General features: G+C 32.0%; 1 protein-coding gene across 10 annotated transcripts in view; it reads right to left on the reverse strand.

Annotated features, from left to right (window-relative positions):
- LOC142351842 (uncharacterized) overlaps positions 1-17,420 on the reverse strand; it is a 213,226-nt gene that overhangs the window by 103,546 nt on the left and 92,260 nt on the right. For all 10 annotated transcript variants that reach the window (XR_012760972.1, XM_075404059.1, XM_075404063.1 and 7 more), the window contains 2 exons: positions 14,581-14,774; positions 126-267 (listed from right to left, as the gene is read on the reverse strand). Coding sequence is in view for 9 of the 10 variants with exons in the window: in XM_075404059.1 (XP_075260174.1) it covers positions 126-267; positions 14,581-14,774 (336 nt within the window). In the remaining variant the exon portion in view is untranslated. The remainder of the gene's footprint in view (positions 1-125; positions 268-14,580; positions 14,775-17,420) is intronic.

Consider the following 17,420-nt stretch of genomic DNA (forward strand, 5'->3'; position numbering starts at 1 on the left):
GAGGAAATATGTTGATGGTACTTTCAGAAAGTTGTAGAAATGTTCTACGTTAATTCTAATTGGTTCTGGAATGTTCTAGAATTAATTGCGTTCTATAAGAATGTTCTAGAATGTTCTGAACGTACCTGGCACAATGACAAATAGAGCGGTATCGGACGATCCTAGAATGTCGTATTGCGGGTAAGAAACTTGTGTGACGACTTCAATGTCAAAAGATCTCACTTCGGGATGGGTAGAAATATTCAGTTCAAAAACACCCGTCGTTTCCTGAAAAAAAACACGACATGAACAAATCATATTTATCCGTTTCGGAATGAAAAGCCCACGGAAAACCCATTTAATTTTAGACATACAAAAGTCACCAATGAAAATAACCCAAAAGTCACCAATGATAAGGGGTGTGGGGGGCTTATTTTCGTGGTGTTTCTGCGTGGGGTTTTTTTCATAGACCTCAAAGTAGTCTATTCCAGTTTCGGATTTTTTCTGACCCCTACACAGCAAAGTTAAAGGTCACAAAAAAATTGCGCAAAATTTGAAATAATGTTATATTTGTATTTTTGTTATCATTTAATTAACTCTGTCGTGTAATCAATGTACTATAATGTCGAACATTATTTAGCAATGATTCGGCGATATATTGTTTAACAGGGGTGGTGAGGGCGTGCAAATTTTTTAATTTCCAATTTTGTTCTGTTTCTTGAGAAGTCGCATAAGTGAAAATTTGTTTACTTGCTTTTTTTTAAGTTATCGTCATTTATATCCGCAAAACAAGTGAAAATCTGCTTGAAAGCATCAACTGTCGCAATTTTCAACTTCAAAGTTGCGGCACAACATTAATGCAATTTTCTTCTCCTGTCCCACACTGTCAGATTTTACAACATTTAATAGATAATAAAAACTACACTCATATCACGACTTTTTAATAAAACAGGTCAATTTTTTAATGAAAATGAAACTATATTCAGTACGATAATAATAACAGCAAATGTTTATGAAAAACTATTTGTTTTAGCGCCTCACCGAACGGATGCTAGGATGCTTTTGCCTGTCTCAGCACTGTTTCAGAGCTGTTCAAACTTAATCACTGTACTTCTGTACTTACTTGGAGTAATTTTAAAACAAAATTTTTTGATACAAATAGTAGCCAAATTTATCACAAGAACGTAAAAAATGCTTCATCTGGATGCCCAAACTAATATACTTATACAGTTGGTCGCTTAAAAGCAAATGAATAGGCCCAGAACGATGAATAGAAAGTGTTTTTTTTGTTATTTTTCTTTAAAAAATCTACCAAAACAAGTTTTCAAAAACAGCAGAATCAATAATAATTTAACAAAAAACAATGAAGCATTTTTCTCAAATGATCTTTCTAACGCCTAGCTCCAAATCAAGGCTGCTTTTAGTTAGTTGTTGTATCTAAAACATAAAGCAGATGTGGCAACATTCAACTACCAACTCATTTAAATAACCACTTTTTCAAAAACTAAGTGGATTATAATTTTTTGGTGTATCAGAAATATTCCAGCAAAACTCGCACCTAATTCCTTTTGAGTTTGCTTTTGAGTTTTTAAATTGAAATTGCCTCATTTTCGCCACTGTAAAACAACTCTTTAAATTAAATTTCGCTGGCTACGGGGCCTAGTTTTCAGTTGTTTTGACCCCACTTGTGGGGGGAGGAATTATATACTCAAGAGTGTTTTTTTGTTCAGACAATTGTGGCCGATCGATATATTCATCGTAGAGAAACGCGAGTGGTATCATTAAAAAGCTCGTCCAGCGTAGAATTCATAACTAAAAATTTTTTCATAAATTTTTTTTTCGAGGAGATATCGAGGATTGAAGTTTTGAGTGAATACGGGGTATTTAGCATGATTTTGTTCACTTTTAGTGTAATTTTTCATCAAATTAGGATCTTTTTTATTAAAATATTAATTCAAAATTGAATTTCACTCCACAAAATGCACCAATTCTGAGTTCCTAATAGATGAAAGGCGATAAAAAGACTAGTTCTCTTCTCATAGGCAAATTTACTATAGAAGAAATTCGAATTCTATAAAAGAGCTCTTTTTTTACAATTTTCATACTTTTTTGATTTTTTGGGTCACCTAGAGACTAGTCGACTTTCATATTTAGGTTCCGTTAGGGAAAAAACTGATTTACAGTCAAATGAAGCACATGAAGCACAATGAACAAAAATTCGTCTTCAAGGAAACAATCGTGTTCACCTTTGGCTTCGACAATCGAGTTTTTGTAATTTTAAATGACATACTCATTTCCTTTTTGAGATTTTACCAATTTTTTGAAGTCTTAGAGCATAGACTCGTTGACTAAAAGTGCAATAGGTTTCGTATTGAGCATTAAGGGAACCTATCTAAAGCTTTCAATGGACAGCTAATGACAGATAAGTCTTTAAAATTGGTTTTTCTGGAAATTTGTTTAACATTAACCAATCCTAAACTTATTTTCGTGAAAGGTAAGTCAGTCTCATTAGTGTAAGGACACCTTTTTTCTCCTCCTGCAAACAACATTAACCTGGTTAGCAGTTTTAACTTCTAACTATTTGTTATATATCTTCAATGCCACAAAATTTCAAAAATTTTCTAAGTACTTATTGGATATTTTTTTATTATTGGTTCCCCTTGAAATCTTATCACATTATCCTGGGATTGAAAATTGCCATTGGCTTAGAGAAGACGTACAGTTGATCATGGATAATGTTTTTAGAGAAAAACTTATGGTTTAATTTGCTTCGACAGTTTCTTCTCGAACTTTTCTACTTAATTTCTGGATTTTGCCTTTATTTGTTGTTGTTTTTTCGGTAGTCAATGACTTTTTGTGATGTCTAACTGATGACGTATGAATGACAATCATCCTTGTTGTCTCATCAGGTCCTAACTTAGCGTATTTATCAGCTTCCGTTGAAAGCTGTTGAATTTAATGGCGTTCAACCTACGGGTTTTCTCAAAAGCTTCGTGGTTTAAATGTATTTGTTCATGTTTGTTGATTTATTGAAGTAACTTGTTTAAAAAAAGAACCCCATTACTGTTAAAATTTTAACTGAATGAAGAAACGTATTTGCCGAAAAGTTCAATTTCTGTTTGCTTCGACATTTTTTTCGCTCAATTTTTTTTTATCGCTCAATAATTTGCCATTTTTGCTTCTCTTCTATTCTTTAGGTAGCCATAAAATACTGACTGATTCCATAAGTTTGAATTAGAGGATTGAAGAGTGATATTACCCAAAGTAGCCAGCTTATTAAGAGTACTCTTAAAAATTATGAGACTAGACATTTTCAAAATTTTTAAGGATTTTACAACTTTTTCCGTTTTTCGTAACTTATAACTAATTCTCATCATTAAGAGATTCCACAAAATTCTTTGTATATTAAAAATAAACATATTTACTGAGATTATGATGTAAGCGATGTTTTAATTGTTGGATAATATGCGTTTTCATAAAAAAATTATGTGAGTGGGTGTATTTTTGTTTCTTTTTCTCGTCTCATAGCAAAATCGCGTTATCAAGGTTCCCAATTTTGCAAATATGGCCCAATTGAACTTATTTCTTCATTCAGTATCAATTCAGCTGAATTAGTTTAAATAGAAATGGAGTTTAAAATAATTAAAATTCAGGTAATAGCTAATGAATTCAATGGCTTCACTAATTTGTGTTTTCGCATTGTTTGTAAATTGTTGTTGGTATTTTATATCATCTAATAGATAATAAAAACAACACTCATATCTTGAGATTTTTAAAAAACAGGTCAATTTTCAATAAAAACAAATTTGTGTACAATTATGTTAACAACAAATGTTTATGAAAAATTAATTGTTTTAGCGCCGTACGGAACGGATGCTATGATGCAATTTGCAAGTCTCAGCACTGTTTCAGGGCTGCTCATTTTTAATCACTGTATTTCTAAAAGTACTTGGAGTAATTCTTAATCAATACTTTCTGATGAAAAGAACAGCTAAAGTTTTCCCAAGAACGTAGAAAATGCTTCATCTTGATGCCCAAACTAATATACTAATACAGTTGGTCGCTTAAAAGCAAATGAATAGGCCCAGACCGATGAATAGAAATTGTTTTCTTTTTTAGTTTTTAAAAAAATTTACCAAAAAATATTCAAAAAAAGCAGAATCAATAATATTTTAACAAAAATTAAAGCAGCATTTTGTTCAAATGATCTTTCAAACGCCTAGCTTCAAATCAAGGCTATTTTAGTAAATTGTTGTACTTAAAACATAAAACAATTTTGGCAACATTCGACTGCAAACTCATTTAAACAACCACTTTTTTCAAAAACTAAGTGGATTATAATTTTTTGTTGCATTAGAAGTGTTCGAGCAAAACTCGCACCTAATTCCTTTTGAGTTTGTTTTTGAGTTTTTAAATTGAAGTTGCCTTATTTTCACCACTGTAAAACAGCTCTTTAAATTAAATTTTGTTGGCTACGGAGTCTAGTTTTCATTTGTTTCGACCCCACTTGTGGGGGGAGGAACTATATACTCAAGTGTGTTTTTTTTTGTTCAGACAATTTTGGCCGATTGATACATTCATCGTAGAGAAATGAGATTGGTATCATTGAAAAGCTCGTCCAGCGTAGAATTCAAAAACAAATTTTGAAATTTGGTTTTTTTTCTTGGAGATATCGATGGTTGAAGTTTTGTGTGAACACGGGATATTTGGCATGATTTTGTTCATTTTTAGTGTAATTTTTCATCAAATTAAGATCTTTTTTATTAAAATATTAATTCAAAATAAGTTTCTCGCCACAAAATGCATCACTTTTGAGTTCCTAATAGAGGAAAGGCGATAAAAATACTGGTTCTCGTCTCATAGGCAAATTTACTATAAAAATTCGAATTCTATAAAAAGAGCTCTTTTTTATACAACTTTTCATGCTTTTTTCTTTTTTTTGGGTCATCTAGAGACTAGTCGCCTTTCATATTTAGGTTCCATTAGGGAAAAACCTGATTTACAGTCAAATGAAGCCCAGTGATCAAAAATTCGTCTTCAAGGAAACGCTTGTGTTCTTCATTGGCTTCGACACTAGAGTTTTTGTAATTTTAATTGACATTCTGATTTCCTTGTTCAGATCTTACTAATTTTTTGAAGTCCTAGAGCATAGACTGGTTGGAAAAAAGTGCAATAGGTTTCGTTTTGAGCATTAAGGGAACCTATCTAAGGCTTTCAGTGGACAGCTAAAGACAGTTAAGTCTTTAGAATTGGTTTTTCTATACATTTTTTTAACATTAACCAGTCAAAAACTTATTTTCGTGAATTGTAAGTCAGCCTCATTAATATAAGGAGCCCTTTCTCTTCTCCTGCAACCAACCTTAATCCTGGTTAGCAGTTTCATCTTCTAACTATTTGTTATATGTTATCATTGCCAAAAGATTTTAAAAATTTTTTGAATATTTTTTGGATATTTTCTTATAATTGGTTCCTCTTATCACACAACCCTGAGATTGACAATTCCCATTGGCTTAGAGAAGACGTTCAGTGGATCATGGATAAAGTTGTCAGAGAAAAACTTATTGCTTAAATGGCTTCGAAATTTTCTTCACGCACTTTTCTACTTAATTTTTGGATTTTGCCTTCATTTGTTCTTGTTTTCAAGGTGAATGACTTATTTTGATATCTAACTGATCACCCATGAATGACAAACATTCTTGTTGTCCATCAGGTCCTAAAGAAGCTTAATTTTCAGCTTCCGTTGAAGGCTGTTGATATTAATGGCGTTTAAACTACGGGTTTTCTCAAAAGCTTCGTGGTTTTAATGTATTTGTTCATGTTTGTTGATTTATTGAAGTAAAATTGCTGAACAGAAGAACGCCATTGCTGTTAAAAATTAAATTGAACGAAGAAACGTATATGCCGAACAGTTCATTTTCTATTGGCTTCGACACTTTTTTCGCTCAATTTTTTTATCGATCAATAATTTGCTATTTTTGCTTCTCTTTTATTCTTTAGGTAGCCGTAAAATGCTGACCGATTCCATAAGTTTGAATTAGAGGATTGAAGAGTGATATTACCCAAAGTAGCCAGCTTATTAAGAGTACTCTTAAAAATTATGAGACGAGACATTTTCAAAACTTTTAAGGATTTTACAACTTTTTCCGTTTTTCGTAACTTATAACTAATTCTCATCATTAAGAGATTCCATACAATTCTTTGTATATTAAAAATAAACATATTTACTGAGATTATGATGTAAGCGATGTTTTATTTGTTGGATAATATGCGTTTTCATAAAAAATTATGTGAGTGGTGTATTTTTGTTTCTTTTTCTCGTCTCATAGCAAAATCGCGTTATCACAGTTCCCAATTTTGCAAATATGGCCCAATTGAACTTATTTCTTCATTCAGTATCAATTCAGCTGAATTAGTTTAAATAGAAATGGAGTTTAAAATAATTAAAATTCAGGTAATAGCTAATGAATTCAATGGCTTCAAAAATTTGTGTTTTCGCAATGTTTGTAATTTTTTATTCGTATTTTATATTATCTAATAGATAAAAAAACTACACCCATATCATGAATTTTTAATGAAACAGATCAATTTTTTAATAAAAATAAATTTGTTTTGAGTACAATTATGATCACAGCAAATGTTTAAAAAAAATTAATTGTTTTAGCGCCGTACGAAACGGATGGTAGGATGAAATTTGCCAGTCTCAGCACCGTTTCAGGGCTGTTCTATTTTAATCACTGTACTTCTATACCTACTTGGAGTAATTTTTAATGAAAACTTTCTGATGAAAGGAGTAGCTAAATTTATCCCAAGAACGTAGAAAATACTTCATCTGTATGCCCCAAACTAATATACTTATTTAGTTGGTTGCTTAAAAGCAAATGAATAGGACCAGAACGATGAATAGAAAGTGTTTTCTTTGTTATTTTTTTAAACAAGTATACCAAAACAGGTTTTCAAAAAAAGCAGAATCAATAATAATTTAACAAAAAACAATGAAGCATCTCTCTCAAATGATCTTTCTAACGCCTAGCTTCAAATCGAGGCTGCTTTTAGTAAGTTGTTGAATCTAAAACATAAAGCAGTTGTGGCAACAATCAACTACAAACTCATTTAAATAACCACTTTTTTAAAAACTAAGTGGATTATATTTTTTTGGTGTATCAGAAGTATTCGTGCAAAACTCAAACCTATTTCCATTTGAGTTTGTTTTTGGGTTTTTAAATTGACGTTACCTTGTTTTCGTCCTTGTAAAACAGCTCTTTAAATTAAATTTGGCTGGCTACTGGGCGTAGTTTTCAGTTGTTCTGACCCCACTTGTGGGGGGAAGAATTATATACTCAAGTGTGTTTTTTTGTTCGGACAATTGTGGCCGATCGATATTTTCATCGTAGAGAAATGAGAGTGGTATCATTAATAAGCTCGTCCAGCGTAGAATTCAAAACAAAAAAAATTTTGAAATTCGTTTTTTTTTCGAGTAGAGATCGAAGATTGAAGTTCTGGCATGATTTTGTTCTTTTTTATTGTAATTTTTCATCAGATTAAAATTCTTTTTTTATTAAAATATTAATTCAAAATTAAATTTCAGGCCACAAAATGCATCACTTTTGAGTTCCTAACACACAAAAAGGCGATAATAAAGACCAGTTTTGGTTTCATAGGCAAAATTACTACAAAAGAAATTCGAATTCTATGAAAGAGCTCTTTTTTATACAACTTTTCATACTTTTTTGATTTTTTGGGTCACCTAGAGATTAGTCGACTTTCATATTTAGGTTCCGTTAGGGAAAAAACTGATTTACAGTCAAATGAAGCACATGAAGCACAATGAACAAAAATTCGTCTTCATTGGCTTCTTCTTTTTGGCATCTTTTTGGATTCTTCTTTGGCTTTGACACTTGAGTTTTTGTATTTTTAAATGACATTCTGATTTGCTTTTTGATATTTTATTAACTTTGAAGTCCTACAGCATAGACTCGTTACTAAAAGTGCTTTACATGTTTCTTTCTGAGCATTAAGTGAACCTATCTAAGGCTTTTAGTGGACAGCTAATGACAGTTAAGTCTTTAAAATTGGTTTTTCTAGAAACTTAAGTCAGCCCCATTAATAAAAGGACCCCTTTCTCTTCTCCTGCAACCAACCTAAATCTGGTTAGCAGTTTCATCTTCTAACTATTTGTTATACGTTATCATGGCCAAAAGATTTCAAAAATTTTTTGAAAATTTTTTGGATAATTTCTTATTATTGGTTCCTCTTATCACACAATCCTGAGATTGACAATTCCCATTGGCTTAGAGAAGACGTTCAGTGGATCATGGATAAAGTTGTCAGAGAAAAACTTATTGCTTAAATGGCTTCGAAATTTTCTTCACGCACTTTTCTACTTAATTTTTGGATTTTGCCTTCATTTGTTGTTGTTTTCAAGGTGAACGACTTATTGTGATATCTAACTGATCACCCATGAATGACAAACATTCTTGTTGTCTCATCAAGTCCTAAAGAAGCTTAATTTTCAGCTTCCGTTAAAAGCTGTTGATATTAATGGCGTTTAAACTACGCGTTTTCTCAAAAACTTCGTGGTTTTAATGTATTTGTTCATGTTTTTTGATTTATTGAAGTAAAATTGCTAAACAGAAGAATGCCATTGCTGTTAAAAATTTTACTGAATGAAGAAACGTATTTGCCGAAAAGTTCAATTTCTGTTGGTTTCGACATTTTTTTTTCGCTCAATTTTTTTTATCGCTCAATAATTTGCTATTTTTGCTTCTTTTTTATTCTTTAGGTAGCCGTAAAATGCTGACCGATTTCATAAGCTTGTAAAAAAGTGTTGAACAGTGATGTTACCCAAAATAGCGAGCTTATTATGAGTAGTCTTAAAAACTATGAGATTAGACATTTTCAAGATTTTTAAAGATTTTCCAATTTTTTCCAGTTTTCGTAACTTATAACTCATTCTCATCATTGAGAGGTTCCATACAGTTCCTTGTATATTTGAAATAAACATGTTTACTGAGATTATGACGTAACCGTGGTTTTATTTGTTGGATAAAATGTGTTTTCATAAAAATTTATGTGAGTGGTGTTTTTTTGTTTCTTTTTCTTGTCCTTTAGCAAAATCGCGTAATCACAGATCCCAATGATTTTCAAACATGGCCCAATTGAACCTATTTATTCATTCAGTATAAATTCAGCTGAATTAGTTTAAATAGAAATTAAATTTAAAATACATAAAATTCAGATAAAAGCTAATGATTTCAATGGCTTCACTAATTTTTCTTTTGGCAATGTTTGTAATTTGTTGTTCGTTTTGTTTTTAGTTTTTCTGCATCTTTGGTCCATTTCTCTGGGTTACTCTAACAAGAACCAGGTCCATTGTAACTTCTTATTTAAAAAGTTACAATGGACCTGGCTCTGATTAGTCCTATCGGTTTCATTGTAACTTTTTATATTATTTGTGACAAATTATTTTCTTAAAAGCTAATTATTCTTAAGACGTTTGAAATTATTTGGTTTAAAAAATGTTGATTCATTTTTGAATTTTGCCTCATTTTTTCTTCTTTTTGTCGACTTAATACATAGTCTCATTAAGGAAAGATGCCATCTGATGTGTACTTAGGAAAAAGTGAACTTGTGTATTTAGGATTTTGTCTGATTGTAATTTTACGTTGTTACTAGGCGCTTTTAAATTAATGTATTGAGTTTTTCCCGTTAAATTTTTGTTTTTTTGCTTTTTTTAATGTTGTTGCTTTTTTCCTAGTCTTTTAAATGGCACATCTGGTTGTAATGAGGCATGGCATTATCTCTAGCATGGCATTATCTCTTTGTCAAAAAATGTAAGTCAAAAGAAAGTTAAGTCAAAAATGAAGATGATCGCGGGTCAGAACATCATGTGCGACCGCACATTAACGAGCCTCCTTGTCATTTTAAATATGCATATGATTGCTCAACTATCGATGATTCTCTTGTTATGTGGAAAAAGCCTTCATTAGATTTTAAAATCAGAAATTAATGACCTGCAATAACTCTAAGTAAAAGCCGGTTTACCTATTTTCTTGAAATCAAAGGTTGAAGATTTTCAAGCAGTTGAAATTAAGCAAACTTCTTTGCCATGTTTTCCTGTTTCTGGAATTGCACTTAAAAGCCGTTTAAAACTCTTTTAGACCAATAGCAATTTATACAAAGCAAAGTTTTAATATCTCGGAATGAAAACGTAAAGAATGAGAAAAAAAAGGGCCCTTTACCGCTCGTTACCTGTAAAGTTTTAAGCAAGAATATTGGCAGTAAATCTTAGCTAAAAGATGACAATTTTAGCTTAATTTTACTATTAGAATACACAGAAACATATTTATTGATTCTAAAAACTCAATTCGAAGTTTGCATCAGACAGAATATTTTTTAATAACTCGCAATTTTCGGCTATTTCGGGCAGTTCCGGAAAAGTAATTTAATTTATCACCGAAAATTTTGGTATGTTTTGGTATGTTTTTTTGCATGTTTTTGGTATGTAAAAACGTGAAAACTTTAGATTTTGAACTACACTAATTTTAGAATTTGTTCACATTCTTGTGAGCGTTCAATTTACAAAATTTTTAATTAACTGTTAGATTCTTTTTTTGTATTATATTTCTTAAAGATTAATTTTAATATTGCAAGATCTGCCAAAAAAAACCTGATATAATATAAAGCCGTTACCATTCAATTGATTAAACAGAATGTGAGAAACTATAATGAGCATAATTGATCTGATAGATCAATAAATTAATAATGACTCAATAAATACTCCACAATCACACAATAAACAACCATGTAGTCAAAAAAAATAAACATCCATAATAAAAGTACGCGCATTAAACGAACCTGTTGTTTTTGATGGAGATGGATTGTTTGAAAGAAAAATTTAGGACAGCCACACAACAAAAGATTATTCAAAAATAGAACTTCCTTTCCCAGAGGTTATTTACATACTCACCACTAAACTCTGAAACCAAAGCGAAAATTGTGAAACTAATAATCAATTACTTCATGATGAGGTAAAATCAAAAATAAACTGTAGAAATAGTAATTAGTAGTCTGATAAAGTTCCCTTCTGAAAAAAAATCATTTTTACATTTTTAACATATATATATATATATATATATATATATATATATATATATATACATATATATGTGTGTGTGTATGTATGTATGTATGTATATATATATATATATATATATATATATATATTTGTGTATTCAAACTCTGTTCTTCTAATATAAGTGACTAAACAACTTGTTCCTACCACCCCCCTCCTTAATGCTAATTAAGTCAATTGTATGGTGAGTTAGCGTTTTTTTTATCAGTCAGTTTGGTCAGCCGATGGACATATTTGTCTTAAACAGTTTTAAAATGTATGCTTGGCAAAAAATGGCTTTGCAAAGTTTTTGATGGTTTGTAATAACACCATACGGCATGGCTTGCATTTATTCTTCAACTGCTCAGACACTCAATGCCGTTTTGAAGCAGGAACTAGAATTTTTTGAAAATTATTTGCGGTTACCAACTTGTAAAAAGTACTCTCCTGCTTTACAAACGTGGTCTTTTCATTTTAGAGGCATTTAATATAGTACTGAGCTTTTTTGTTCAGCTTCATTATAAAGACCAGATATTTAAAGTAAAGAATTGAAAAAAAATAATTTCCGCCTGTTTGCAGTTAGTTTCATTTTGCGCTGACTATTATCAATACAAGAGTTAATTTCTCGCTTTGAGATTATTTGGTAAAGCTAGCTATAGGTTTCCCTCAAAAATAATTACCAATGCAAAAATCATGTTTTTGAGATGAAACATGCATGACATCTTACAAAAAAAATTAGATAAAGGTCTTTCATTACCAACGTTGTGTTTATTAACCTTTTAAAAACTGAAAAACTAAAAAATTTTAAAATTTCAGCAGGCAAGAAAAAAAATTTGAAAAAAAAATTACGGATAAATTTGATTTTATTGTTTTTTTTCACAATTGAGTATCCGTGACATTGTTTTGCTTCTATCAAGTCCGTTTTTGTTCGGTATAAAACGGCAATATTATAATTTTCCGGCAAGGACAGAAAAATTAAGCAATTTCATGGAAAAAACATGTCCGGTGTTTTTCTTCTCATTTATTCTCTTTTCTCGCTTTGCAATTATTTTGTAAAGCTAACTATAGGTTTCTCTCAAAAATATTTAACCAATACAAAGTTCGCAAAAAAACAATTTGTTTTGAAATTTTGCATTTTCCTTTTCTACACATTTTGATTGGCTTTTATTAAATTTTTTTTTAGTTGTTGTTAAAAGAGTATATCAAAGCACTTTCATGGAGCACAAATGGCACTCTTCCTTATAGTTAAATTTATGGATTAACTTGTGAATTTATAAAAAAAAATTGATATGAATTGTTTCATTTGATCTGTCTTCTATTGCGGCGAGAAAAAGACTGTAGCGAATAGAGAAAAAATTGCAAAGTAAATTTATCTATATGATCGAATGATTATGCAAAAACTATTGATGTATAACAAAAGCAGCAGCAATTGAAATACTTTTTTAAATTTTGCTTTTACTGGTTTTTCTACATAAAAATTTCTCAAATGCTGAATAACCTGAACTGTAAAACCAGCCTTGTTACAAATTTACAGATATATATGAGGTCTTTAATGGTAACCCAATAGTAGTCGATATCTCACAAATTTGGCCCCTTTTATGTTAGTCATTTGATGAATGAGGTGAACTGCGAAAAGTAAACTAGAAACTTGTTGTCATTATCGGTGAAATTACTGAATTTCAATAAAAAAGTTTGGAGGATTCTCTGTCAATTGAAGTTCTTTGTAAAATTTTTCGCTGATTGCCCTATTAAGTGTTATTTGATGTATCTTATAAAAAAGCAGCGCAAAATCATTATCTTTACTACAAAGAATTACATGTTTTGACATGGTCTTCTTGCGAGCGTCTACCGGTATCAAATTTACTAACCTTTGTAATCAAAATTCTGCTTTTCTTAACCTAATACATTGTGCATGTGAAACATGCTCGTAAACTTCGAGTATGAAAAGACTGTACCCTAAATCGAAATTTCGGACAGCATTTTCAGCTTCCAATCTCGAAGTTGAAAAGTGAGTGTTGCTTTCATCCGAAAAATAGTTTTTGTGGAAGTCCATTACGCAAAATAGTCCTATTTAGATTTCACTTAGTTTGGGTGCGCATATTGCGTTTTCCTGGGCTGGAAGCAAAAACAACTTTTAAGAGAAGCAGTATTCGCTTTTAAATGAATTGGCTCCAAATACAACTAGATTTCACAAAGTTGCGCTAAATATTTTTGACTACTAAAAGAAGCTTAATCCATAAAACATTTAAATATGAAAGCTAGGAAAAAACATATTTTATTCTGGAGAAATTATTCTGCGATTAATAACAAATATTTATTTTAGAATAAAAATGAAATAATTTTGCACTTAATGAGGAAGATTTGTTATTGCTGTTTCTGTTATGGATTCGTATACTGATCAATCAGCCACTAAACTAAGAGCAACTAAAGTGTGTTTAGAGGAATTCTGAATTTGAACGTTATGTCGTAAACGTGGAAAACACTTCCCAGATGGCTACTTAAATATGTTTACTATAATACAAAAACTAGTATTTTGTGCTGACACTGCTAAAAATACTTCCAATAAATGTTTGGTGGGGTTATATTAAACGAAAAAAATTTTGTGAGATGCCATTACTGCCGTGCGTAACAACTAATCACATTTCTTTGGAAAAAGTTTCCATTTTATTCTATTTAATTGCCGTGTAGAAAATAAGCGTAATTAAAGCGCTTTCCCCATTGGGCGTCAGAAGACGAGAGGAGGTGACAGCCACATTCTTTGGTACCAGTAGACGCTCGTAATGCTGTAATGTAGACCGGTAGACGCTCGTACGCAGCTATTAGTTTTCATTGTGTCGTTCAGATATTTGCAGATACTTTAGCAGCTTTTGCAAGTTTTTGCCTGTCTTACATTTTTGTACCAAGACTCGCATCAAAATCGCTGTGAATTCACAAAAAAAAAACAATTTGTTTTGAAATTTTGCATTTTCCTTTTCTACACATTTTGATTGGCTTTTATTAGAATTTTTTCAAAGTGAAGCCATATACTTTTATAACATCATTGATTATTTATTTCTATTTTTTGATAATTCATTTTGCTGTTTATTGATTTTTATTTTGATTTTTATCGACTATATATTTTGATATTTTGTTGATTACTTATTTTGATTTTTATTGATTAATTATTGTTCATATGATGCTCTTCGCTATATTGTTGACTACCGCCCGAATTTATGTTTGTATTCAATAGTTGACTTGCTTACCCCTCCCCCAAGCCCCAAGTTGACAGACTACCTCAGTCTGAAACCGACTGTTATCTTTCCAGATCTTTTTAGAGTCAAGACTCCTAGCGTTTTATATGGTCACACTCATTTTAATGAAAGATTCTTGTAAGAGAACCGTGCCTTGCAATAATTTCGTCAAGTCTTACAAGATAACTGTCGTTGTTCGACTAGGTTGCCCTTTACAAGGGGGCGGGGCTTTTTTATTAAAGAAAAAGAGCATTCACTAACCTGCCCAGTAATATCAAACACTTCATCTATTATTAAATCCCTGTCATTTCCCGCAGAATTGCTGTTTGGTTCTGAATCGTACACTACGACATGGAATCTGTTGAAGTTAGAGTTTGCCCTTGATAAGAACCAGGACCCTCTAAGAGTGACGTCATCAAGATGTGTTATTGTAAAACCCTCAACGCCGAGTGGAACTAAAAAATTTACAAACATTTTAATGTCACGTTGACTTATGGGGGTCTTTCCAATTATAGCCCCAACCCACGAAATTGAAGCCCAGCTATGGTAAGTTTACCTTGATTCTGGGATGGGGGGGAGGTTACGTTATGTGACCACTCTAAGTTTGGGGGGACCCGACTACAATGGGAAAGACCCGGCTAGTGTTACATTACGGGCTTTGCTTTCAATCTCAAACTTTTGTTTCTCTGTTTGTTTCATCATGCATTGTTGAGTGATTTTCATGTGAAACAATAACTTTAAACAACACAGACGTTTTAAAATGCAAAAAATCTGCAGTGAAAGATGTCAAAATGCAAAAACTTCCTATATACAGAAGTTGACGTCCATGAACTTTTGGCATTTTCTAACTATCTGATTACGTGTTTAATGCAAGGTTACGTGACTCTGCAGAAGTTTCTCCAAAACTCTGGCTTATCGTCTCGAACCGCTACGCGGCACTTGATAAACTGCAGAAGTTCTCAGTGACTTCAACAGAGACACTTAACCTATACCCGATACAAATTGCCAAGAACCGTAAGATCTTGACACTAGTGGCAGAACTAAACTTTTGGCCTAGAAATTGATTTTTTGGTAACCATTTTTCGGTAAAATTAGCAAGTCTTGATATGCTCTTAACACAATATACCAAGAACGTTTTTCGTAAGACATGTACCAAAAAATTAAATTTCTTGACACATATATTTGCACAGATTTTATATAATTAAAAACCACAGAACAAACACAAACTCAAAAAAACTGATCAACACTCACGCCATGTATTTGTAACTCTGCCACTGTTGATATGCAGCCCCAAACGATAAAAAAAAGAAGCAAAAAATTTTCAATCTGTTTGAGAATTTATTTTGACAACGCTTGAATAATCTGATTAATTCTCGCTACTCTAAGGAGTTTCAAACTAAAAAAATGAAACCTTTAGTATAACTGGGGCTGGCGTGTACAGATCATCCACGACAGTAAATGTTTGTGTACAGACTTTCATGTGTTCACCAGAATATCGCGTGTTCACCAGATTTTCGTGCGTTCACTAAAGTTTTGTGCGTTCAACAGATTTTCGTGCGCTCACCAGTCTTTCGTGCTTTCTGGTTTAGACTTTACTGCGTTAATATCCAGACCCTCTTACGCTTTCTAAACTATCGTGCTTTCATTAGATGCCTCCCCCTCCCGTTCGTTCAGCTTGGTCTGAACACATTTGATTTTGTCTCGTAGCTTGACCTGGGATATCTTGACTCTTTCATGGCAAAGTCTTAAAAAAATGTGTCGTTTGTGATAAAGTTTATATCGAGGTGTTTCACTGGGTCAAGAAAATATTTCTAGAGCTCGTCCGAAAACCTGTCTTCATAGTTCTATTTGTTCATTCGCGTTGAAGCGGTCAAGAGAGATATTGTTAAATTTTGTTCATATTCTTTGTCTGGTTACATGATGTCAAGTAAAAAAAAACTTCATGATCCAAGTTTCACAACGGCTCCATATGCACATTCAAATTTGGAATAGCTCAAAAATCGTGTCATTCGTTCGAAGTAAACCAGTCTAGTAATAAGTTGTTAGTTAATAAGGTTGACCATAGGTGGCATATTTTAACAGAGATTTCGTTATCATTCATTGATAGAAAAGCAAACACCAAACAGGAAAAGCAATTTTTGCATTACAGGTCAGTACCAGTTTTCGGTTTTTTGCCGGGTCTAAGAATTAGAGCCCCTCGTCAAAAAACCCCAGTTTGATATTAACATGGAATTTCAGTCTTGATAATTTTGTTCGGTTCTTATAGTTTCATATTAAAGTACGCTAGACTCTTAAGCATGGCCACGGCGCATGAACAAATGATGGAAATAATCTGCAGCGCTTTAAAAGTCAAGCTGGGGTTACCTGTCAGAATTACATGGGGGTTCTTTCCATGTGTGTTTTTTTTCCAGACCAACTTTTGCTGCCTTTGAGAACTATGTTTTATTGAGATTCCAGCAATTAAGAGTTATTTTAAGGAACATTTGAAAAAATATGACATCCAACATCCTTAAATTTTCTAATTCATGACTGGCACCGGCCTGTAACGTGTCGTGTCATAAAAACAGTACAATTTAAAACAACATCAAACAATATTAACGTGCAAAAGTGCAATAAGGTTGGCGTTCAAATGAAACACATAGACGCCAAAAACGACACATTTTTTTCAATTTGAGAAATTTAGTTAAACCGACTTGAAATTAATAATGACGAAGTTTAAGGCAACCTGAAAATAAAGCCCGAGTAAAAAATCACACCCACTCATTAAAAAAACTAAAAGATTTGATGTGGGGGTGGGGGCTTGAAACACTTTGAGAAATGTTTCGCCTAATTTAATTGATCACACATTTTGCTGCTGTTTTTCACGTCTTGTGTTTCATTGGCGAACCGCAAACAGTAAACAACAACATCCAATCATTTTGTGCAGTTTGGGTAAAACTAAAACCTGGAAAACACTTACGAGGCTCTGAAATATCTCACTGTGTGGTTAAGAACAAACATTCAAGAAATAAGAAAAACTTCCCAATATTATGGGGAAGTCAAGAAGGGAGGTTTCGTGCTGAAAATGAAACACACAAATTTAAGTGATATCAGTATAAGCT

Source organism: Convolutriloba macropyga, chromosome 13, assembly GCF_964194025.1.
Source record: "Convolutriloba macropyga chromosome 13, txConMacr16.3, whole genome shotgun sequence".
Lineage (NCBI taxonomy): Eukaryota > Metazoa > Xenacoelomorpha > Acoela > Convolutidae > Convolutriloba > Convolutriloba macropyga.